This window comes from Odocoileus virginianus, chromosome 21 (genome assembly GCF_023699985.2).
Source record: "Odocoileus virginianus isolate 20LAN1187 ecotype Illinois chromosome 21, Ovbor_1.2, whole genome shotgun sequence".
NCBI classification, from domain to species: Eukaryota; Metazoa; Chordata; class Mammalia; order Artiodactyla; family Cervidae; genus Odocoileus; species Odocoileus virginianus.
The window spans coordinates 41,324,554-41,348,152 of NC_069694.1; the positions used below are offsets into that span (position 1 = coordinate 41,324,554).

The 23,599-nt window shown below is 37.1% G+C and overlaps 1 protein-coding gene and 1 long non-coding RNA gene across 3 annotated transcripts in view; one reads left to right on the plus strand and one right to left on the minus strand.

Moving 5' to 3' along the window:
- The window catches only part of LOC110142654 (uncharacterized), a 30,357-nt gene extending 19,237 nt beyond the window's left edge, over positions 1-11,120 (minus strand). The window contains exon 1 of one of the 2 annotated variants that reach the window (XR_011482526.1): positions 10,859-11,099. This is a non-coding gene — a long non-coding RNA (uncharacterized lncRNA). Of the gene's footprint in view, positions 1-10,858 lie in introns of both variants that reach the window. The other variant, XR_002315368.2, reaches the window with a different exon arrangement.
- An 18-nt stretch (positions 11,121-11,138) lies between these two features.
- On the plus strand, positions 11,139-22,930 carry CISD2 (CDGSH iron sulfur domain 2). The gene is made up of 3 exons (XM_020901934.2): positions 11,139-11,314; positions 20,377-20,591; positions 22,049-22,930. Exons 1-3 carry the CDS (start codon positions 11,212-11,214, stop codon positions 22,136-22,138), a joined length of 408 nt encoding a protein of 135 aa, XP_020757593.1. The 5' UTR covers positions 11,139-11,211; the 3' UTR covers positions 22,139-22,930.
- Positions 22,931-23,599: the final 669 nt, after the last annotated feature.

A 23,599-nucleotide genomic window follows, 5' to 3' on the forward strand; every position in this document is an offset into this window, starting at 1 on the left:
ATCATTTGCCAGAGCAAGCTGCATACTCCTCTGATGGGGATGCTATGTCGGGATTTGCCTGGAGGAACTAGGAGGTGGGGAGGGTAAATTCTGAGGACAGTAGGAATCAACTTATGAGAGAGCTGCCCCAAAGCTTCATTCTTGTCTGCCCAACTATCCCCATTTGATGTCTCAAGGTTCCACTCCTTCCTCATCAATGCTAACTTTAGTGTAAGAAAACTGGAAGAACTGAGCATTTAATTGGTACTACAAATCTACTTTATCTGCCCACTGTCCATAGGGTCGCACAGTCAGTCATAACTGAAGCAACTTAGCACACACGCACGCACACACAGCCCCAAAGTAGAAACAGCTCAAACAGCTACAACAGAATGGACAGAGACAGCTTATCCACAAATGGAATATAACAATAAACATGAACAAACTACTTCTACAAACAACTTAGATAAACCTTACAAATATAATGGCGAAACACACATATAATTTCATTCATGTATGATTCAAAATGAATCTATGGTTATACGTTAGGATGAGTGGTTACATCTGGGGAAGCTGGGCAGTATAATTACTGGGATGTCACATAAGAGGTTTCTATGTAACTTGTAATATTCTATCCCCTGGGTGGTAGATAGAGGGATATTTTTACTTATGATAGATACTGCACTTATTTCTGCAGTATGCTGTATTTCAGTTTTTTTAAAAGGGTAGTCCTAATAAGACTGGGAACTACCAGTTATGCCTACTTGCCCCTCTCCATCAATTCAAACACTTCCTTCAAGGCCTGGTTCAGTTCCACAACTGACTTGAAGCCCAACCACTTCAGCTAGAAATGACTTATCTTTCTGCTTGGTTTTGATTACATCTCCTGGGAGATAGTGTAATATAGGAGAAATGGTACAGGCCAAGGGGCTTGGGCTTTAATCTGTAAAGCAATCAATAATAAGTAAGAGAGTGATGTGATCATATTTGTATCTGCACACCATGAATCTGCTTAACTAATTATACTTATTTATATTTGACTATGTGGACAAACAAAAATTTACATATACATTTAAGTGTAAATGTAAGTGTAAAAATGTCATATGTTTGATTGTTGCAATATTTGTTCCCAGTGTATCATGCCTCTTTTGTCTGTGCCTCTTTGCAATGTGCCTTTGCCACTTTTATTTTCCCACTTCTTGAATCTAGGCTAGCCTTCCTTATGACTTATCTTGACCACCAAATGCAGTAGCTGTGACTTGGTGTAACTTCTGTGGATGAGCCCTAGAGAGGCCTTGCAGCTTCCTTTTTCACCTTCTGGAACACTGCCCTGGGCCTCTATGCTGTGAATAAGTCTGGAATGAAAGACCATGTGAAGACAGCCACGTGAATGAGCCCAGAAGAAACAGAAAAACTTTCTACTCAAGACACAGAGTAGTGAGAAATAATAAATCATTATTGACTTTAGCCATTAAATTTGTGGTTGACTTGTAATGCAGGAAGATAACCTAGTCTGCTGTGGCAGAGATTGCTACTGTCTCTCAATGTCCTTTCTTCCTCTTCTTTTAGTATTACAACTCCCAAGTTCTGACTTAGTACCTTGCCATATAGGCAAGGACTATATTGCCTAGCCTCCCTCGCTGGTCTGGACATGCAACTACATTTTTGCCAAAAGAGGAAATGATAGCTGCAACTTCTGTGACATGCCCTTAAAAAGAAGAGGTATACTGTTTTTCCATTTCCCGTTCCCAGATATATCTTGGCAGGAGGTGAAACAACCATCTTAGGCCATGAAATAGAAGCCACATATTGAGTATAGCAGATTAACAAGCTAGAATGAGGGTGGATCCCTAACACCTGATGCTGCCGTATCAATTGAGAACTGATCATCTCTGAAATGTTACAAGAAAAAAATAAACTTTCATCTTAAGTTATTATTATGTTGGCTTTTAAGCAATCAAACCTATATCCCAAGTAATACATATTTTCCATTATTTCTCCCACATAGTTATATACAAATACACATGTGTATATATATATAGATCTACAAATATAAATATTTTGAGTGTAAACATACATACACACAAATATGCAAACATTTGTGTGTGCTGCTGCTGCTGATTTATAGACTGGGATCACATTATACACACTTTTCTTCATCTTGTTATTTCTCATTTAGCAGTAGTATCTTGTGGAAATCACAATTCAACTCATACTGCTTTAATTTATTCCTTTTGTTGGATACAAAAACTGTAATTCACTCAACCATTTTCTTATTAATGAGCTTTCACTTTGCTACTTGTTTTTAGATACTATGGATGATGGTACAATGAATATTCTTATAGATAGATCCTTACATATTTTAAGGGCTTCCCTTGTAACTCAGCTGGTAAAGAATCCGCCTACAATGCAGGAGACCCTGCAATCAAACCCTGGTTTGATTCATGGGTAGGGAAGATCTGCTGCAGAAGGGATAGGCTACCTACTTCAGTATTCTTGGCTTCCCTGGTGGCTCAGCTGGCAAAGAATCCGCCCACAATGCGGGAGACCTGGGTTCGACCCCTGGGCTGGGAAGATCCCCTGGAGAAGGGAATGGCTACTCACTCCAGTAGAATTCCAGTAGAATACATGGACTGTATATCCATGCAGTGACAGAGCTGGACTCTGAGCGACTTTCACTTACACATTTTATACCTATTGGACAGATTCCCAAGAAAGATATAGCTAGCACAAAAGATATTTCTAGTTTAAAACATTTTAACACGGGTTGCCAGACTGTTTTGCAAACAGGTTGAAAAAATTCACATTTATATCAGCATGCATGCGTGTTAAGTCACTTCAGTCAAGTCCATCTCTTTGTGACCCTATGGACTGTGACCTGCCAGGCTCCTCTGTCCATGGGGATTCTCCAGGCAAGAATAATGGAGCTGGTTGTCGTGCCCTCCTCCAGGGGATCTTCCCAACTCAGGGATCAAACCTGCATCCTTCTGTCCCCTGCACTGGCAGGCAGATTCTTTACCATAGCGACGCCTGGGAAGCCCATTTATACCAGCACCATATAAGAGAACTTTTCACTCGGATCCCTCAAACTGGCAACAGGTACTATTGGTCATTTAACATTTGCCCAGTCTGAAAAGATTCTCACTTAATTTCATAATAGGAGAAATGCACGGTAAAACTACACTAAGATTAAACATTTTCACTTATCAATCCCACATCCAGAAGTTCAATAATATCCTCTAATGAAAATGCTGTGGGTGCACTCTTACTTGTTTATATAACACAGGGAAATCTGGCAATATCTAGCAAAATCAAACATACATACAAACCCTCTGATGGAACAATCTTATTTCCGTGAAATCTTGAACATGTGAGACAAAAGTATACACAGTTATCCATTACCACATTGTTTTCAAAAGCAAAAGACTGAAATCAAAGCAAATATCCATCGTAAAGGGTTGGTAAAATAAATTCTGGCTCTCCTGTAGTGGAATATATTCATAGTGGAATACTATGCAGCTTTTAAAAGGATGAGGACTCTCATTATGAGATACTTAAATAACTGAGTTATCAAATATAGCACATTATTATAACCTTTGTTTTTTTTTTTAAAAAAAGGGAGAATAAACTTGTATAAAAAAGCTATGGGAAATACATGAGAAACTAATAAAGTGGTTTTTTTGGAGACAGGTAGTATTGACACAGGAAATGGGTGGATGAGAGACAAGTGGGGGGAAGCTTCAATTCAAAACATAAATATCTATCTATCTAGATACACACACATACACACACACACATTACCATTTGAATGAATTACTCCTCCAAAAGAAAAGTAGTTCTAGTATTTCCCAAGTTTCCTCTATGTGATTTCTGTCTAGTCAATTCACCTGTCTGATCCTTTCCTCAGCTGTAAAACAGGGATAAGATCTGCTTCACATTGATTTGGTAAGCACTAAAGCAGGTCTGTGCTTAGCCAAGAGCCTGTCACACAATAGGCACCTAATAAATAACTAGTTAACTAATGGTTTGCCAATCTGTTATAAAGGGCTGAATTTGGCATCTCATTACTTTTACTTGTATTATCCTGATTTCTTCTGATTTTGAGCAACTTTTCACATTTGGATTTATTCTTTGCTGAATTCATATTCTTTGCCCACCCATTTTCTATAGAATTGCTTGTTCCCTTGATGTGAATTTTAAAGGGCTCTTCTAATACTAGAGATGTTAAACCTCATCATATATATTTTTAAAAATTTAGTCTATGTATTAATTTTAACTATGTTTATATTTTTGCATACAAGTTATTTTTTATACTGACAAATGTCTATCTTTCTAAAGAAGAACATGTGTTCTGCTGGTTCTGCGTAAAATATTGTATAACTGTCAATTAGATCCAACTGACTGATGGTGCTACACCGTTCAACTACTGAATATATACTCATTGACTTTCTGCCTGCTAGATCTATCACTTATTAAAGCAGGGGTGATGAAGTCTCCAGCTATAATAGTGCATTTGTCTATTTCTCCTTGCAGTTCTATCCGGTTTTGCCTTAGCTACTTTAAAGCTCTATTGTCAGACATACGCACATTAAAGGCTTGCGTATCGTTTTGAAGCACTGACCTCTTTATGTAATGCCCTTTCCTATCGCTGATAGCTTTCCTTGTTTTGAAGTCTGTTTTGTCTGAATACAGCGGCTACAATTTTCTTTTGATTAGTATTAGATAGTATTAGTATTAGATTAGTACTAGCATAGTAGATCTTTCTCCTTTCTTTTACTTTAACCTGTCTGTGTCTTTATATTTAAAGTGGATTTCTTGGGACTTCCCTGGCAGTTCAGTGGTTAAGACTCCAAGCTTCCAGTGCAGGGAGCATGCCACAGCTAGAGAAAAGCCTTTGTGCCGCAACTAGGGAAGCCATAGCGCATGCCACAACTAAGACCTGATGCTGCCAAATAAATAAGATTACAGTAAGCATGGAGTTTCTAAGGCAAAAAGGTGGCTTCTAAAAAAACTTGAAAGATCTATATAGAATAAAGCTCTTTATTATGTCTATATACATAGACTTTGTATCTATTTTTTTTAAAAACAAAGTAGTGTATTTTATTTAAGCCACTGTTATTTTGAGCTCTATGTGTGTATTAGTCATAGCTGTGTCTGACTCTTTACGACCCCATGGATTGTAGGCTGCCAGGCTCCTCTGTCCATGGACTTCTCCAGGCAAGAATACTGGAGTGGTTTGCCATTTCCTTCTCCAGGATTTACTTTTAAATTATAATCTTCTCCTAGTAAATGACTGCAAAAGTGGCATCTCAATACACACTCAGAGAATTACAGGATAACTCTATCATGTCTCTAGGAATTTTCTATTATGTGCTTGTGTATATTCCTTGTTTTAAGCACCACAAGTATTATGGAAAATGATTTTTAAAGTTTCACCATTTGTTATTAACTTTAAAATACCAGTTTTGTTTCTCTAGTTTTGCTTTTATGGCCAGTTTGCTGCATTTCCTCTTAACGCTGTGGGTAAGGCAGGGCAGTTAAAATGTGGTTCCTCAAAAGAAAGGGGAAGTATAAAAACGCCAAACACCAAAATAAAAATCCTCTTTTAAAAAAAGTTTTGTTTATCCCTTAAATTTTTTTAACACATAAACTGACAGATTTAAGTAATTTTTCAAAAAAGATTTGCTTAGTTGTTCATGCAATAATCATTAATTTGAGCCCAGGAGGTTACGGCTCCTCTCAATCTATTCAAACATATTAGGTATCCCATTAATTTCATCTTACTGTTCCAGTCTATCAACCTGCAATTCCTTTTACTTTTCTTTTATTTTGGGCTTATTTCCTTGATCACATGTCCTACTTCTTGGTTTGTCATGTGTCACCCTTCATTAGTTTCTTTAGAAAAGATGCGTGAACTGCATATTTGAAACCTCTTAGGACTGAAAATAATTTCTTTTAGCCTTGTATCTGAGTAACAGCATGGCCTGTATAGAACTCTAAATTATAAGTAATTTTCCTTCAGAATTTTAGAGCTTTGTTCCATTACCCTTTTGCTTCCAGAGTTGTTATTGAGAAGTCTAACACATTCATCTCTGTATGCATCACATGAAATCTGTTTTCTCTCTCTATAAACTTGAACAATCCACTCTTTGTCTATTTCTTATCTTTATAGAGTAGAGAAAGGCGGTAGATACACAGGAAAAAAGCTCCAGAAATCAGCATGGGGTCCCCTTAAGCATTTTATACTTAGAGCAATCTTAATTACCCCCCCTCCACAAGAGCCACATGTGATTAGCATTGGCACACGGCATCATCATACACACCTCGCAGCCTGAGGGCAACCGCTGTAAAAAGCAAAACAAGGTAAGGCTACAAGAAAAAAAGATGTGTTAATGGGGATGTAAAAATAATAACTATGATGAAGATAAATGCTAACACTATTGTGCCCGTCTATGTGCCGGGTACTGTTTCAATGGCTTCATATATATTAACTCACTGAATTAGTATATACAATACAACCTTAAGAGGTAAGTGTTATCTTCATTTTACAGGTTAGATAATCTACCCTGGCACAGCCAAAATTCTAGTCCAAATAGTCCAGCTCCAGAATCTTGTGATCTTAACTATTACACAGTACTACTTTCCGGTAGTAGATAGCAGTCAGTTTTTTCTGTTTATTATACTGTTTTAAAATATCTTTTCTTGACAAAATAAAAAGTTGGCAAACCCATGTTTACTTCCTTAATTTAAAAATGTATTGACTGGTGAAATGTGAAAACCCGGAAATCACCAATTTATAGGACCACTAGAGAGAAAGAAAATGAAAATTTGAGGGAAGATAACTGATGGAACAAGGTCTTAGAAGATCAGTTCTAGAACACAGGGAGCTGGTAGACCTGAAGGACTGGGAAGATGCTAAGTACAGGGGGATTATAGCCACATTCAGAGATGATGGTGAGGAAAAAAATCTCTGGTAACATCTGAGCACAAAATAAGACTGGCAGTATCAACTTAGAAGGCTTAATAAGTAAATAATATAGAATGGTGAAGATTTGGAGCAACTTTTTTAAGGAATGGGAAAAAAAAAAATAAGGCTAGGAATGAACTGACAGACTAGAAAAATGGAAATGGTTTCAACACTAAATATAGTGAAGAAGTCAAAGAATAAGGTTAGTGGGAGTAACAGGTGGACAATGTATAAACAAATATAGCAAGCTGTGGTTAGAAGACAGGATTTCTGAATTTAAGATCGCAAAGCCAGAATAAATTCTCATTCATTGATGATGATGATGATACTGACGATAACAACCATTTATTAAGCACACACACTAAAAAATATTGATTAAATCTAGTCATAACAACAATTAGTATCAGCATATTACAGAGCAGAAATTGAGGTCCTAGTGAATTTCCAGCAACATTCAAGTTTTCCATAAAACTTAATAAAATGACTCTGAAATTCATATACAGCAGCAAAGAATCTGGCATTCCCAAGGAAACAGGTAAATATTAACCATTGTTAATATCTTGCTGGGTATTAACACTTATAATAAAGCTGTAGCAATTATGATAGTGTGGTAATGTAATAAAGGTCATACAAATTGACCAATGGAAAAGAAAAAACAGTCCATGGATGTGTGGAAACCTGATTTGAAATCAATGACATGACAAACTATAAAAGAAAAGTCACACTATTTAATAGTTGCTGCTAGAACAATTAGTTGTTTATATATAAAATAAATAAATTAGATCTCCACCATATGCACAAAAATAGTAGGTTGATTTAAAAAAACAATAAAATATGAAAAGTTTACAATTTTTAGCAAAAAGATGAATATCTTTGTGATTCTGAGGTAGGAAATGACTTCTTTTCTTTAGGAGAGGATTTCTTAAATCAGACACCCAAAGCAAAAAATATACAGGAAAAGATGAATAAATCTGATTATATTCAAACTAAATTTCAGTGTAAGAAAAGACACCATAACAAAGGCCAGAGAAAAGGCATGAACTGGAAGATGACAGACAACTAATACATCCTACAATGTATTATTATCCAAAAAACATAAATCAATGAAAAAGATAAGCAAAGCAATACAAAAATGGACAAAGATGCCCAAAGATATCCAGGAGGCATTTGGGATTAGTACTAGAGAATCTGGGCTGGAAATAGATTTGGGCTGTATCAACTTACTTATCATATACGAATTCACAGAACTAGATGAGTTTCTAGGACAGCATGTAAGGCAAGTAGAAATCGGCCTAGCTAGGACATAAAGCAAGCCAAGGATTACCAATCCTCACTCTTCCCCATCCAACCTGGGGCTGCACAGCGTGAGGGATCCTAGTTCCCCGATCAGAGAGGGAACCCATGCCCCCTGCAGTGGAAGCACAGAGTCTCAGCCACTCGACCACCAGGGAAGTCTGCTCACTCAATTCTTAATACTACTAACTGCTTTAACCTTATCCACATACTATTTTGTCTGGCTTTTTCTGATCATAACGTTAAGTCTTTTAAAGATGAGGTCTAAATATAAGAAATAAACACTTATAATAAAACCAGATTTTGGGATGTCCCTGGTGGTCCAGTGGTTAAGACTCTGAGTTTCTGTAGGGGGTGTGGGTCTCATCTCTGGTTGGGGATCCCTCATGCCATGTGACATGGCCAAATTAATTAATTTTTTAAAAACCCACATTTTGTTGGGTATTACATCAGAAGATGATACAGGGAACGATTAAGAGCAGGAGGAGAATGGGGCGACAGAGGATGAGATGGTTGGATGGCATCACCGACTCAATGGAGAGGAGTTTGAGCAAACTCCAGGAGAGAGTGAAGGACAGGAAAGCCTGGTATGTTGCAGTTCATGGGGTCACAGAGTTGGAGGTGACTTAGCAACTTAACAACATCAGAAGGTGGTCAGATAAGGCTGCCACTTCTGTGTGTAACAATTACCTTCAGCTCCTCTACTTTATGTTCTGCCAAGAAGACAGGGTGGTGGAAATGAAATGCAAATTAAAAAATAAAGCAAAACAGGACTTAAAATTTAAAGCAAAGGGAATCTAAGAAAACGTTCCCTAAAATGAACAGTAAGGGTTTTTTAATTGGTGGGGTTAGGAACAATCTCCTTTTATACATAATATATATATATATATATGTATATAATTATTTAATTATCAGAATGGCTAATGGCTAATGTATGTCTACACATCTTGACATTTTAAGACAAAAAAAAGAAAAATGCTTCATCCATATAGACTTCTATTCCCTGCATTTCTTCTACTTGGAAATGGCAAAACAGCTATCCACTGCTCAAAGAAGTCAGTCACAAAAGAACTACATAGAGGGTAATTTAACTACATAGAGGGTAATTTCTTTTATATGATGTAAAAACATGTAAAGTAAGAATAGTGGTGGTGGTGGTAAGGGGATGGGATTAGTAGGGACATAGAAAGACTCTATGGTATGTTTGGTGTATTCTGCATATGTGGATCTGGGTGTTGGTTACATAGGCACTTGAGCATTTTATTATATACCTCTAAACTGAGCTATACATTTTTTAATCCTTTAAAGAAAAACTTCTTAGAGGCCTTAGGGATCTCACTCAACACAGCCTGCTTTGCTTCAGTCAAGACAACAAAGCCTCTAAATAAGAAACGAATATTTACTGGCCTTCTCTAAGCTTTTCTTCCCCTAATGGCCCCACTCCCTCAAATCACCCTGCCTCAACCACCTCCCAAAAGAACAGTCTTAAGGACAAGGACGTTGAGATCATCATTTTCAGGATAAACAAGCTCCAGGGTCCTTCTTCCACTAAATCAAAAGTAAGCTCCAGTAGTAAACTGAAAGGAATCTGAATGTAAACACCAACCTTTCAATCATCACTTTGTATATGATCTTCTATACCACCCTAGCTCTTGAACATGAATCTGTATCTAAACATCTTGGTAGAAATTTCCATTATAATTTTACTTCGACAATTTTGACCAGGGTAAAATGACAGAAAATCGATTTATCTAGATTTCAATTAATTCTCTTACTGATGATTATTTTTTTAGTGAAGGACGATAACAAATATTAAATTTCAACAGTCCAGAGAACGAAAAGTTGCTTAAAAAAAATTCCTCCCCTTTTCACTTTAGGATGAAATACCGAGAAAAATTTTTAAAAACTTACATATTAACAATTGGTTGTTACATTTTAAGTCATACAAGGTGAAATACTGGACCTTGTGCAGTTCATTTTTCTATGTTGTTGGTCAAGCAGGGTTCAGAAAGGAAATGAGGCTGGGTTATTAAGATATAAATACACAACATGCAATCAGCAAGTGCTTTACCTCTGATATTTTACTGTACAAACGTGAAACAAAGTCATGTCAAGGAAGGTGCTTCAAGGGACTGACGCTATCTCCTTTCGCTCTTTATTTTTTCGGTGTTAATAAACCTAAATAAAAACTAAAGATCTCCAAGGTGATACTTTAGTTTCTAGCAGAAGCCCTACAACATGAAATAAAGGAAACCCTAAATCTTCATATTCTTTTACCACTTTCCCAGTTTTAGTTAACCGGGGGGGGGGGGGGGGGAATTGATCTGCAGAAGAATTATCTACCGAAAACAGATACCGAAGTAAGGACTCTACCGGGTCTGGTCTGAGTCAAGGCCTCGGGGCAGGATGGCACTAAATAGCCAGGGGCAAGGCTGTGAGCAACGCCGAGTTTAGGCATCTTCATTATTTTTAAAAAGCCAGATTTGTAGAGGGGAGAGAGCGAAATCAGGCACCACGGGGGTGCGGGGGAAGGGTGCTCTAAGGAGACTTTGCAATTCTGGGAGGAAGAGGCCGAGACAAGAGGGCCCGAGGTAAAGAGCGACGCCAGGAGAAACTCACTTTTGAAAGATACCTTCCGGTTACAAAGCACTCTCACGTGCTTGACCTCCTCGGACACAGTCTCCGGACGTGAAAAGCCCACCGTGAAGGCCCTCTTCGACCTCAGGACTCAGAGGCGGGCCCCGCTGCCCCACTGCCGCCCGCGCCGCTTCGGCCTCCGCAGGGCGCGCACGTCACCCGCCCGCGGCCAATCGGCGCCCGGCAGCTCACCTCTCCGAGCCGGGGCCCCCAGCCCCGCCCCGGCCTGGGCCCCGCAGGGAGCGCCGGTCGGCCGCTTCCGCTCACGGCGCAGGCGCAGCAGCTCCGCCGGAGAGCCGCGCGAGTCGGGCGAGGAGCGGACGCCGCTGGCCAGGATGGTGCTGGAGAGCGTGGCCCGCATCGTAAAGGTGCAGCTCCCCGCGTATCTGAAGCGGCTTCCAGTGCCCGAGAGTATTACCGGGTTCGCCCGACTCACAGGTAATCCCAGCCTTCAGCCAGTCCCCATCCTTGCAAGCTTCCCCAGGCGGAGGGTGGGGGCGGGCATCTAAAAGTCCTGCGGCCGAGGGGCGGGGCGGAGCCTGGCGGGTGGCGCGTGACCTGGGATCCCACTCCGGCTTTCTTGCCTGGAGAGTCCGGTGGACAGTGGAGCCTGGTGAGCTACAGTCCGTGGTTTCGCAAGGAGTCGGACAGGTCTGAGCAGGCCACCACCACTCCCACTCTCACTGCATCCTCGGAGTGTGTGTGAGGCCACATCTTGGGACTTGGCGGCCGCCTATGCTTCTCCTCGTATCTGTCTGCAGTGTCTTTCCGTGTTGAGAGGCCGGGTCTTTGCAGAGAAGGTGCTGAGTTGGGAATAGGCCCTTTTTTTTTTTTTTTTAATCTCCGTCGCTCCCTTGCAATGCTGCTTGTTTATTTTAAAGCAGGAAAAGTCGTCGTTATCCAAGGCTCAAAGCCTCTGTGTATCAGGCCATCCCAGCTCTTGGCTGAGTTTGCCCCACATAGTGTGGGTGTGACTGGGTGAGAGAGAAACACACATACACGTAATATGTATGTGGTGGTTTTTTTTTTTTTACTAACAAAATTAGAAAATTCCTGTTCCATAGGGGAGAGTCAACCTGTTACGAGGTCATTTGAGGTCATCACCGTAACTACGGGCCTGGAAGCAATTTAGTTTACTCGAGTTGGAGGAAAGATACTTTTGCTAGTATGACAGACAAAAAATTAGAAAGTGAAATTTACTGGTGACATGTAACACTTGCACTTAAGTCTCCTCCTTTGCAAAATAGAGGGCTTCCCTGGTGGCTCAGAGGTTAAAGCATCTGCCTGCAATGCGGGAGACGTGGGTTCGATCCCAGGGTCGGGAAGATCCCCTGGAGAAGGAAACGACCCACTCCAGTACTCTTGCTGGAGAATCCCATGGACGGAGGAGCCTGGTGGGCTACAGTCCACGGGGTGACAAAGAGTCGGACGCGACTGAGCGACTTAAGTAACGTACAAAATAGAACCCACAGCGCGGGATTTCATATCTAAAAGATGAACATTTCCAGAATGCAGCCAAAAGTTGGAAGATTTTGTTGGGTTCTGAGCTTTACAGTGCAAATGAGATATGGGTAAACCAGACTCAGGGACTGATTAGGATGATGGCGGGGGAGGAGGATGGGGAAGCCGATTATTGATAAAGCTAACATTGAACTCATATGTTCTGACTGATTACCAGGGAATGTAAGCATGAATTAAGATAATTTTGAGGTAAATAGGGCTGCTTCTGGAGCAGTTTAGAAATCTATGGTAGCTGACTTAAAATGCAGTATTCGGAAGGCTGACAGGTGGAAGAAAATAAGATGTATTTTATGTAGACCAGAAGACAACTAGGGCCAAGTTAGTGATAGTTATTTGAACATGGATTTTAGTTGCATCTTAAAGGAATTCTTTTTTTTTTTAATTAGAGAATACTTTACCTTAACAGGGTGCTTTGAGAGCTATCCCCTCTCAGAGATTTATAAAAACAACAGGCAGTGTCTGGTGGTGGATAGGTAAGATATGGTAAACTAGATCTAAATCTAGTTCTAAATCTAGAGATTCTTTAAATAATAATCACGGACATTTGCTTTGTTGACAAATGGATTGTGAAAATATAACATTTTTAGGTGTTAAAAGGTTTGACAGAAATAATGTAATTGAACAGAAAGAGTGGTAACAATAATAAACACTAAAAGAAATCTACACATAAGGAGCAACATAAAAGTGACATTAGATGAAAAAACTTTCAGATCTAGTGTTTGTAAACATCTTAGTCCTCTTTTGAATTTACTAGTTTATTCTGATGGATTACAGCAATTATGTAAAATTTTGACTTTTTCTCCCCTTATTTTTTTACATCACAGTAGGCCTAACCATTCCCCTGCAGCTGGAAGTTTTGAATGTTTTTAATATATATATTTTCATAATGTTCAGTGGGTAAGTAGCCCTATACCAATTATTTTTTTCCTTCTTTAAAGTACACCGTTAAATGTATTCAGTAAATGGTAATACGTCAAAAGGATACAATCATTTTATGACATTTGTTCGCAGTTGCCAACTTACTTTCTTAATAATTTGCATAAATTAACTGATGAGTTTTTAGCAGTCAAGAAAGAAAGAAAATCCCCTTACTCCAATGCCAACCTGTGCATGCTGAGTCAACTCTTTGCCACCCTATGGACTGTAGCCTGCCAGGCTTCTCTGTCCATGGGATTCTCCAGGCAAGAGTGGGTTGCCATTTCCTTCTCCAGGGGATCTTTCCAACCCAGGGATCAAACTCAGGTCTCCTGCAGCTGCTGCATTGCAGGTAGATTCTTTACCCTGAGCCACCAGGGTGAACCCAGTTTAACCTTAATTATGTGCGTTGAATCTGATTGTGGCTGGTTTTATAGTAAAGTTTTCCGTAAATAGAGTGTAGTTGAAGGAGACTGGAAGGTATGATATTTGACTTAATGACTAGAAGACTTTTAAACTTTTTCTTTTCCTTCTCAGGAAATTCTGTCCACAAATATTTAATTCCTATTAAGACATTAAGGAAGCTCAACCTAAACCTTTTCCCTCTTGAATAAATAATATATAGTAGTTTCTTCTCTGACGCTCTTAAATACTTAATGTGAAGAATGATTCTCGGAAATAATGACAACTCTGATAAATATCTTTATAGTGCATATTTAACCTGTCTCATTACAGTGTGTCTACATTTTAGTTCTCATTGTAATAGCCATTTGTTTAGGAAATGGTGTTTGTAATAATTACTTTACAAAAAATGAGACAGTCTGCTTTGCACTGGACAATGATAATATAACAGTTGCAGAATCTATTTTGGAGCACTATGGAAGAAAAACTTTAAATTTCCTCTCTGAACTGCCTCTCTTGATTAGATTGTAATAGTTAATGACATTTGGATGTCTTGAATGAACTACTTTTAGGATCCATCTTAGACCTTTTTTTGTTGAAATAAAAACCTGGTAGATAACTTTTCAAAATAAATTGTTTAAAATGTCTACCAGATCAAAAATATTTTCATTTCTTCTCTATGATAATTAGAACCAAAAAAAATGTTACAGTTCACATTGTTGTTGCCTGTTTTTCCTTCCCTATTTAGATCCAGTGGTGTTTTAAAGCAATTGACTCTCTCATGATGACTCTGCATTCTTAGTAAACACTTGGAGGTCCTTAATTACTGTACAGTATTTATAGACAGCCCTTACCTGTCAAAAACAACTTTGTCAAAAACCTGTCTTTGTTTAGGTTACATTGTTAAGAGTGAGGCTTTTAAGGTCCCCCTTTGAAAGTATATTGTATTCAAGTATATTAACCTTTAAAAAAGCTTTCTCTGTCATACAACCTTTTAAAATAGAATAACAAAAAGCTTCCCATTCAAAAGTCAGAAAAGTTTACCTCTAGATTTAAAAGCTAGTTGTGAAATTTTGAATGTAGTAGTTTTTCCCCACTTAAAAAACTAGTTTCTTTGAAATGTAATGGTTTTACTCTTAAAGCAATGAATCCTTAGACTGTAATATTTTCCCCAGAGTAACACAAACATGTCAAAGCTGACACTTTCAGGAGGATTAGCTCTAGAAAGGACCAGTTTTGAGCAAAGAATTTAAGGAGTGGAACAGAATTGAAAACATATATCCGCAGAAAGACTTACACAAGCATGTTCATAGCAGCCTTAGTCATAATAATCCCAAATTGGAAGCAGCCCAGGTACCCACCATCAGGAGAGTGGATAAACAAATTATGGTATATTCATGGAATGGAGTACTGATTAGTAATAAAAAAGAATGATTTACTGATCTGCTGTTGCTGCTGCTGCTAAGTCGCTTCAGTCATGTCCGACTCTGTGCGAGCCCACCAGGCTCTCCCGTCCCTGGGATTCTCCATGAATCTCAAAAATTTTATAAAAAGCCTTTGTCTATAGGAATCAGTGTGAGGAGATAGACTGGAAGGGGGCTGTGTGCTGTTCTTAGTTGTGTCACTCAGTTGTGTCTGACTCTTTGTGACCCCATGGACTGTAGCCTGCCAGGCTCCTCTATCCATGGGGATTCTTCAGGCAAGAATACTGGAGTGGGTTGCCATTTCCTCTTCCAGGGGATCTTCCCGACCCAGGGATCGAACCCAGGTCTCCCGCATTGTGGGTGAATTCTTTACTGTCTGAGCCGTCAGGGAAGCCCAAGAAAACTTGAGTAGAGTGGGTAGCCTATCCCTTCTCCACGGGAACTTCCCAACCCAGAAATTGAACTGGGGTCTCCTGCATTGGAGGCGGAGTCTTTACCAGCCAAGCTACCCCAGAAGCCCAAACCCTAGTATTCTTGCCTGGAGAATCCCATGGACAGAGGAGCCTGGCAAGGTACAGTCCATAAGGCCCCAAAGAGTTGGACATGACTGAAGCAACTAGTTGGAAGCAAATGCTTGTGTCTCCTGCATTGGCAGCTGGGTTCTTTTCCACTAGCACCACTTGGGAAGGCCCTCAGTGGAGGCTACAATAGTGTCTTTAATTGACACAGCCCAGAGCTAAACACCTGAGATCTGTTTGTTTTATTGTATGCAAATTTACCTCATTTCTTTTTTAAAGAAATGGAACAGAAGATGAATTTTCTTAATAGGAAAATGTAATAAATGATTAAGTTCAAGCTAAAGAGTTGCCTTTATTAACATGGAAATAAAAAGTTTATTTTTAAAAAATTAAAGAGTTTTATTTCAGAAAACTTATTTTTGAGAATTTAGGAAAATATTTACATAGTTACTGTAAGTTGTAAAATTTTTTTCCCCTCTTCCGAGGTAGACCAACTAAATTTAAAAGTCACTGTAATTAAAAAGCTTTTATGGAGAATAATTTTGATGTCATTTAAAACATTTTCTTCCATGTAACCACTCTGCAATTTAGAATTCCTCATGTCATCAAGTATTTGTTGAGCATGTACTATGGGACAGGCAATGTTCTAGATATTGGGACACTGCTCTATTTATAGTAGTGAGTGGAAAAAGATTTTTTTAATTGATTATTAATTTCATTTTATTGGCCATTTGGTCCTAAATAGTCTTTAAGTGGTAATAGTAAAGCCATCCATTAAAAATATTTTATTTTCATCTTTCTATAGTTCAGAAGTGAAGTCATTTCTATGTTTTACCCATATTGATACTTTAGAAAATATTTATGAAATTATCAACAATCAAGTTACCAGTGTTATTTTTATGGGATCATTATATGCAACCTTTTGAAAAGGAAGAAAAAACAGAGCAAAATAAAAATGCAACAGTGTTACCAGCTCTTGACTGGTGGAATTACAAGTTATTTTATTTTTTATACTTTTTAAAATTTTCAGATTTTATAAATTAAGTGCTATTTCTGATAATCCTTAAACAATTTTAGAATGTACTGTGCAAAGTACACATTAAACCTAACAATTAGTAGGTAGGAGATTTCCCTTTACAGTACCTAATATATCTGCCGTAGCTCAGTATACATCAAACAGGTTCATAAGAAATAGCCAATCATAAATTTTTTTTAAAAATTTGTTTATTCTGTATTTCATATTTACCAAAAATCAGCTCTAACAAATATAATTTAAATGATTTAATTGAGCTTTATAGGCTGTTATTTTCCTTTATAATCTTTCCTGTACTTAAATTGAAGTTTGTCATCTTTAAAAGTAAATTTTCCCACATAAGACTGTTGTATAAATTATTTTGTTGTAGGAAATAATGGTACTTTTCATCACTGTATTACCACAGTGTTTTACCGAGGAATTAAGTGTTGAAAGAGCAACATTTTCTGAAGTAAATTTTAAAACAACATTCTGTTTAGTCCCTGAGATTTGTAGGTTAAGATAGGGAATGTTAAACTTAAGAATCTAAGTTAAGGTTATCATCTTTACATGTTCATTACCTTTTTGACTTTCATTTACTCAACCTCTTGAGACTTTTAAATTTTGTAGTATACATAATAATACTTAATGTTATACTACATTCAAAAACATTTCTTGAATATGTACTGGTTCAAGATACTATACTGGATGTTGGGACCAATAACAATCTAAGACATTTATTGCCTGATCTGGAAGATAAGTGTAAATAAATAATTACAGTATTATGTGAGTGAGAAAGGGACTGACATTTACACTGTAAATGTCATTCATTCGTTCATTAAGTCACTTAAATTCATTCATTTGTTAAGTCACTCAAAACATTTATGAGGTTCTACTTTGTGCCAGGAAGTGGAGCTCCTTTTCCTATAGGATTATGGTGGAATCAACTTTGTAAACAGAGAACAGTGGTATGATAAAAGAAACTGAGGAAAGGGGGCTTGAAAGCAGAGGAAGGAGCGATTAGTTTGCTTTGTGAAATTGAGAAAGACTTCTGGAAAGGCAGTGTTTGACCCTGGTTTTCAAGGGTCCATATAAATGAGTCAGGTGGACCACAAGTAGAAAGGCATGGCAGACAGAAGGAATTCCTTATGCAGAGGGCACAGGAAACCTGCCACTAGGTAATCAGTAGCTTCGGCTGGCCCTAAGTACCAGAGGGATGGGATGTTTGTGGGTGTTGAAACTGTCACAGTGGCCTTCCCATGTCATAGACATGGTACTTTGTGGAAACTGTTGGTTTACAGCAGCACCATCCAAAAGCCTTTTTGTGATGACAGAAATGTTTTCTGTGCTGTCAAACGATAGTAGCCACTAGCCACACATAATAGCTCTGGAGCTATTAAAACGTGACTACTGTGTCTTAGAAACTAAGTTTTGAATTCTGCTTAACTTTGTTTAAATAGCCACACGTATTAATCATGCTTTTTGTGTTCTATATTTTATGATAATTGGACATCTTGGGGACCTTGCTGGCCAGGGAGGTTTGCCCCCTCCCTGGACTAGCTGATGCCAAGAGATAGTAAACTACTTGCTTGTGAGCAAATTTTTCACATGCAAACCAACCAATCCAAAGCCTACACTCCAAACACCTTTATCTAACTCTCACTTACCAAGCAGTATTTACCCTGCCCTAAATCACCCAAGGCCAGATATGAGACAATTAGGGACCAGCTCTATAGCCCAAAGCCCACTGAAATTATTCAGGCTAGCCAATACTAAACTGTTTACTGTGCCTTACCTTGCCTTTTCTGTAAACCACAATAAAGGCTTGGGCCCTTTCCTCTCACCTTGCTCCTGACCAAGCCTCATACCTATATGGTCATGGGTGGCCTGTTGTGCTCCCTCTTGTGAATTGTAAGTAAACTTTTCTTTCAAGGCAGTTGTCTACATGTCTGTCATCTTACCATATCTGATTATAACAAAATCCTGGGTCCGAACAAAACAGTGTGGCTAGTGGTTACTATCTTGGACAGCAAAGATCTATAGATAGACCCTTCACCCCAAGAAACAGTTTTTTGTCATTTTCAGAATGTTAATTCATTCAGAGTGTTTCTGTGGAGTGTCTCCACTTTTGTTAAGAGACTAGCACAGATCAGCCTGACTGGCAAGATCTTACCCTTACAGAATTTCATTCTGGTGACTGAAAGATTATATCCCCAAAGATTTCTGCCATGTAGTATTGTCAGGTTGAGTCGGCAAAATGTTTTTCAGAGGAGCTGCTTCCAATCTTCATAATCTTAATAAAAACTACCATTCACTGTTTATCTTCTCTGTGCCACGCACTCTTACAGGTGATGCACATATGTAAATAGGTTGTGTCATCTAGAGCTCATAAGAAACCTTTGGATGGTGTTTTTTCAAAAATAGCTTCGTTTTGGAAGAGTTAGTATTAAGCCAGCCTTTTAATCGTTGAATAGTAAGAACAGTTATCTTTGGAGAGTAGTTTTACTGAGAGAAGAAGAGATAAAATTTTGGCTCTGTTGAATTTCATTCATAGTGACTGAGAACAGGCTTTGTACTTCCTGTCCTGGGCTAGACCTGCTTAAGCTCCAGTTTACCCACATGAAAAATGGAAATAATGGCCTACTAAACTGAGTTGTTTAACACAATGTTAACTGAGGTATTACAGTTGCACTCTTAGCATAATCTGTTCATTTATTATTAACATTTATTAGCACACCTTAGCATATGACCTTCAATTTTTCATTTTCTCCATTAAGCTATAGTGCTTATTAGCAATGTGTCAGGTTAGCACTCTGAGTGATGACAAGCGATGACTCTTAAGGTCAAAAGGGATTCCCTATGGAACCCAGCAGAGGCAGCGTACTAGCCAACATTTGATAAATGCATGCTGAAATATAAATATTTATTTTGGCTCCTTGGTGTGTTTCTCTCTGCAGACATAGGGAACATTTCATTTATGTTACTTATATTCCCTATCCCCCAAAACAGTGCTGAGCACTACAAAAGGCTTTAATGAATACTTACGAAGTAAGATGTATCTAATAATGAGATTATTTAGTATGTGAAAATTTCACCCAGCTCTTTAAAATAGCTTTTACACAACACAACATTTAGGTTTTTCTATAGGAATCACACTATGCCTTACCAGAAATGTAAATTAAAGCATTGAAGACATATTCTGTCTGAAATTTACAAATCAATGGTAAATAGTTTACAGGAAATTCTGTTGTATGATTTTAGATATGGTGGAAATGTTTTCTAAACATATAAAATTGAGTTTTATTTATAATTATGGTGATCATAATTCCTGAAATAAAACTAAACACAGATATACTTAGGATAATGAGATAGGGTATTGGATAGAGGATTTATTTCTGAAAACTTTGTTTTCCAGTTTCAAAAGTCTCAAGGCATCCCACAAATAAAGTGGTCCTAGGTATTGGTTCCTTGATATTTATTCACAGTTTTACAGATAAGTTAAGAAATTAAAGTGAGAGGTAAAGAATAAGCTGAAGGGTGAGACATACTATTTAAGTTCTTATTAAAATTTTTCTTAAAAATGTATTTACAATAGGTCCTTGTTGGTTATCTGTTTTAAACATAGCAGTCCGTACATGTCAGCCCCAAACTCCCAGTCCATTCCTATTTGAGTCCTTTTTCAGACTCTTAACAAATCTGTATTTTTAGTTTCAGAATGGCTTCGGTTATTGCCTTTCCTTGGTGTACTTGCACTACTTGGCTACCTTGCGCTTCGTCCATTCCTCCCGAAGAAAAAGCAACAGAAGGATAGCTTGATTAATCTTAAAATACAAAAGGAAAATCCCAAAGTGGTGAATGAAATAAACATCGAAGATCTGTGCCTTACTAAAGCAGCTTATTGTAGGTGTTGGCGTTCTAAGACGGTAAGATGTCCATTTACACATACACTAAAATTTTGTGCGGTTAACATGGTTTTGCTTCTTAAATCCCCAGTTTTGAGGTTCTGTGAGATGAGAGACTTTTCCATAGTATTCAGCACTGAAAACCTGTTCTAAATTAAAGTTTGCCTCTTCTGATCAATATACTTCCTACATTAGAAAAGTTAGAGCAGCACAGAAACTTAACTGAGCAAATTACTTAATCCTTAATCTCTGTCAGTTTTTTTTAATCTGATAATATCACAGAAATTTTTGAGGATTTAGTGAGATGATGTATGTATAGTACAGTGCCTCCTATGTAGTATGAGCTAGTGAATGGCAGCTGTAATTATGGATGACTTTGACTACGGAAATTAAAAAGGAATTTGGTAGATGCAACTAGATTATCATATGATGTAAATTAAGTCAGACAGAAAAATACCATATCATATCATATATGGAATCTAAAATAAGACACAGATGAACCTACTTATGAAGCAGAAACAGAATCAAGGCAGAGAACAGACTGGTGATTGCAAGCGGGGTGGGATTGGGGAAGGGTGGAGTGGGAGGTTGGGGTTAGCAGATACAAGATTTTATATATAGAATGGATAAACAACAAGGTCCTACTGTACAGCATAGAAGACTATTCAGTATCTTATGATAAACCATAATGGAAAAGAATACTTTTTAAAAAAGAATGTATATATGTGTATAACTGAATCACTTTGCTAAACAGCAGTATTTAAGACAATTTATAAATCAATTATATTTCAATTAAGAACAAATAAATAGACAAGGAGGAGGAGTTTGGAATGATACATTTTAAGTAGTTGATGAGGTCTGTTTTCTTCTGCTACTTTGGTCATGGCTATTTGAGACTTTACAATAATGTTCATCATAGCATCATTTATAATAACCTTAGAAACAATCTAGATATCTGATAATAGAGGAATGATTAAAGTATAATACAAGAGTGCACATAGTAAAGAGAAAAAAAGATACAAAATTGTTAATTATTACTTATAAGTTTTTAAAAATATATTTTAAAATGTTTTTTAAAGTATTATAGTGTGCATGAGTTTTATAGTGAGAAAACATAAAAGAATTTAATTTGAATTTAAATTACATCCTTAAAAAATTTAAAATAATTGAAAAGGTGAGTTCAGAATTAGAGCTCTATAAAAAATAGCTTATTTTGATCCCCTTTTAAGACTATCATATTGACTTGTATGGTATCATCCAAAGCTTTTAAAATCTGCCAACTAATGAAATATTTAAATGTTAGGTTTGCCATAGTATTGGAAGGTAGTTAGCTATAGAATATATCTGTTGCTCAGAAAAGCTATCTAATGTGCTTTTTTTCTCCCAAAGTAATGGACTTTCTTTATAAGAGCATGTCAAATGTATTTCTACTTACTGACTCATTTAAAAAATAACATTTGCAATTTTTTCTTTTCTAGTTTCCTGCCTGTGATGGTTCACATAATAAACACAATGAATTGACAGGAGATAATGTGGGTCCACTAATACTGAAGAAGAAAGAAGTATAATAGTAATGAATTAGGATGGAATTCAGTTCTGTGCTGTAAAAAGTTATAACAATATTTTTGCATTCTTTGTTTATAGATCTTTCAAATGGTGGTCTTAATTATTGCTCCTGGTTGAATAATTATTTCTGCCAATTTATTTTCTTTTTACACTACTGTTTATATTTGATACTTTGTATATTCAAGCAGTCTTTATATAGAAATTAAATGACAGTTCTTTCATTCTGACTTCAAAGAATTAATGTATCTTCCTACAAAAAAAAAATCAACATTTTTAATTTTAATTGAGAAAGTTTTGGCAATGAGTGCAAAGCTGTTTGAACATCAATATTTTCAACAGAATCTATACTTTAAAAATATCTCCCTCCCCTATTAAATATATATATTTTTAGTACCCTTATGTTTTGATCATTTGCAGTGATTTTTTTCCCCTTTCCATATTTCATTCTTTTTAGGTCAGTGAGAAAAATATTGCTGTCAGAATTGCTTGAGTTTTCAAAGAGAAATACTCTTTGCTTTTTAAATATTGTTCTCTATAAATGTGAATATCCGAATTTCAGAAACAACAGGAACTGGGTATAAAAAGTTTCAACAAGGAACAATTATTTACATTATAAAAGACTTGTTTATAAAAGGTTTGTTTGTGTCTGTTTACATGTGTTGTGTTTGTGTATCTCAGAGCCGTCTGACTCCGTGACAAAGTGGGGTAGGATGGCAAGAATACTTAGAGCTAAACTCATGAGCTGCTGCAATTTGTAGGTCAATTAAAAATAATTAAAAGTAAAGTAAATCTGGTACGACTGGGTCCCTTTGCTGTTCACCTGAAACTGTCACAACATTGTTAATTGGCTGAACTCCAATATAAAATAAGTTGTTTTAAAAAATCTGAATTTATATTAATGTGATAATAGTTCAGTGTTCAAAATTGTATCTGTATAAACATTCTTCTCTTTTTTACAGTGTAAACCAGTAAACAAAATACAAAAGTTTTGCAAAATAAACTTATTGGAGGATCTTTAAAACTTTCATAGTTTTTTTAGCCTGAATCAATTTAATTTCATATTACAATTCTTATATTAATAGCTATCAGTCAGTTCACTGCTTTCTTTATATATGAAGATGGTTCAGGAGGCAGACATACTTAATTCTTCTAATAATCATCAAAGCTAATAGTTACTGTGCACTTGTGTAACAGACGCTGCACTAGCATGGTACCTGGATTTTTTGTGAATAGTTTATTGCATGTAATTATCAAAGCTTCTTATGAAACTACCAATGTTAAAATTGTTAGGTAGGAACATTTAAAATAATTGAAAACTTTTTTCATCTCATAAAAGGTAATTCTAATACTCCAAAAATAAGAAGGTTACACTCTCAAATAAGACTTTTTTCCTCCCCACATTTTCAGTTGTTAAAATTGGTTAAAATTTGAAATTGGTTAAAGAAAGTAATGGTTATTTTCTA

Excerpts from the sequence above, each read along its gene's own strand:
- CISD2 (XM_020901934.2), top strand. The coding sequence starts at position 11,212 with ATGGTGCTGGAGAGCGTGGCCCGCATCGTAAAGGTGCAGCTCCCCGCG. Across the intron at positions 11,315-20,376 it reads CGGGTTCGCCCGACTCACAG|TTTCAGAATGGCTTCGGTTA; the intron begins GTAATCCCAGCC and ends CTGTATTTTTAG. Across the intron at positions 20,592-22,048 it reads GGTGTTGGCGTTCTAAGACG|TTTCCTGCCTGTGATGGTTC; the intron begins GTAAGATGTCCA and ends TTTCTTTTCTAG.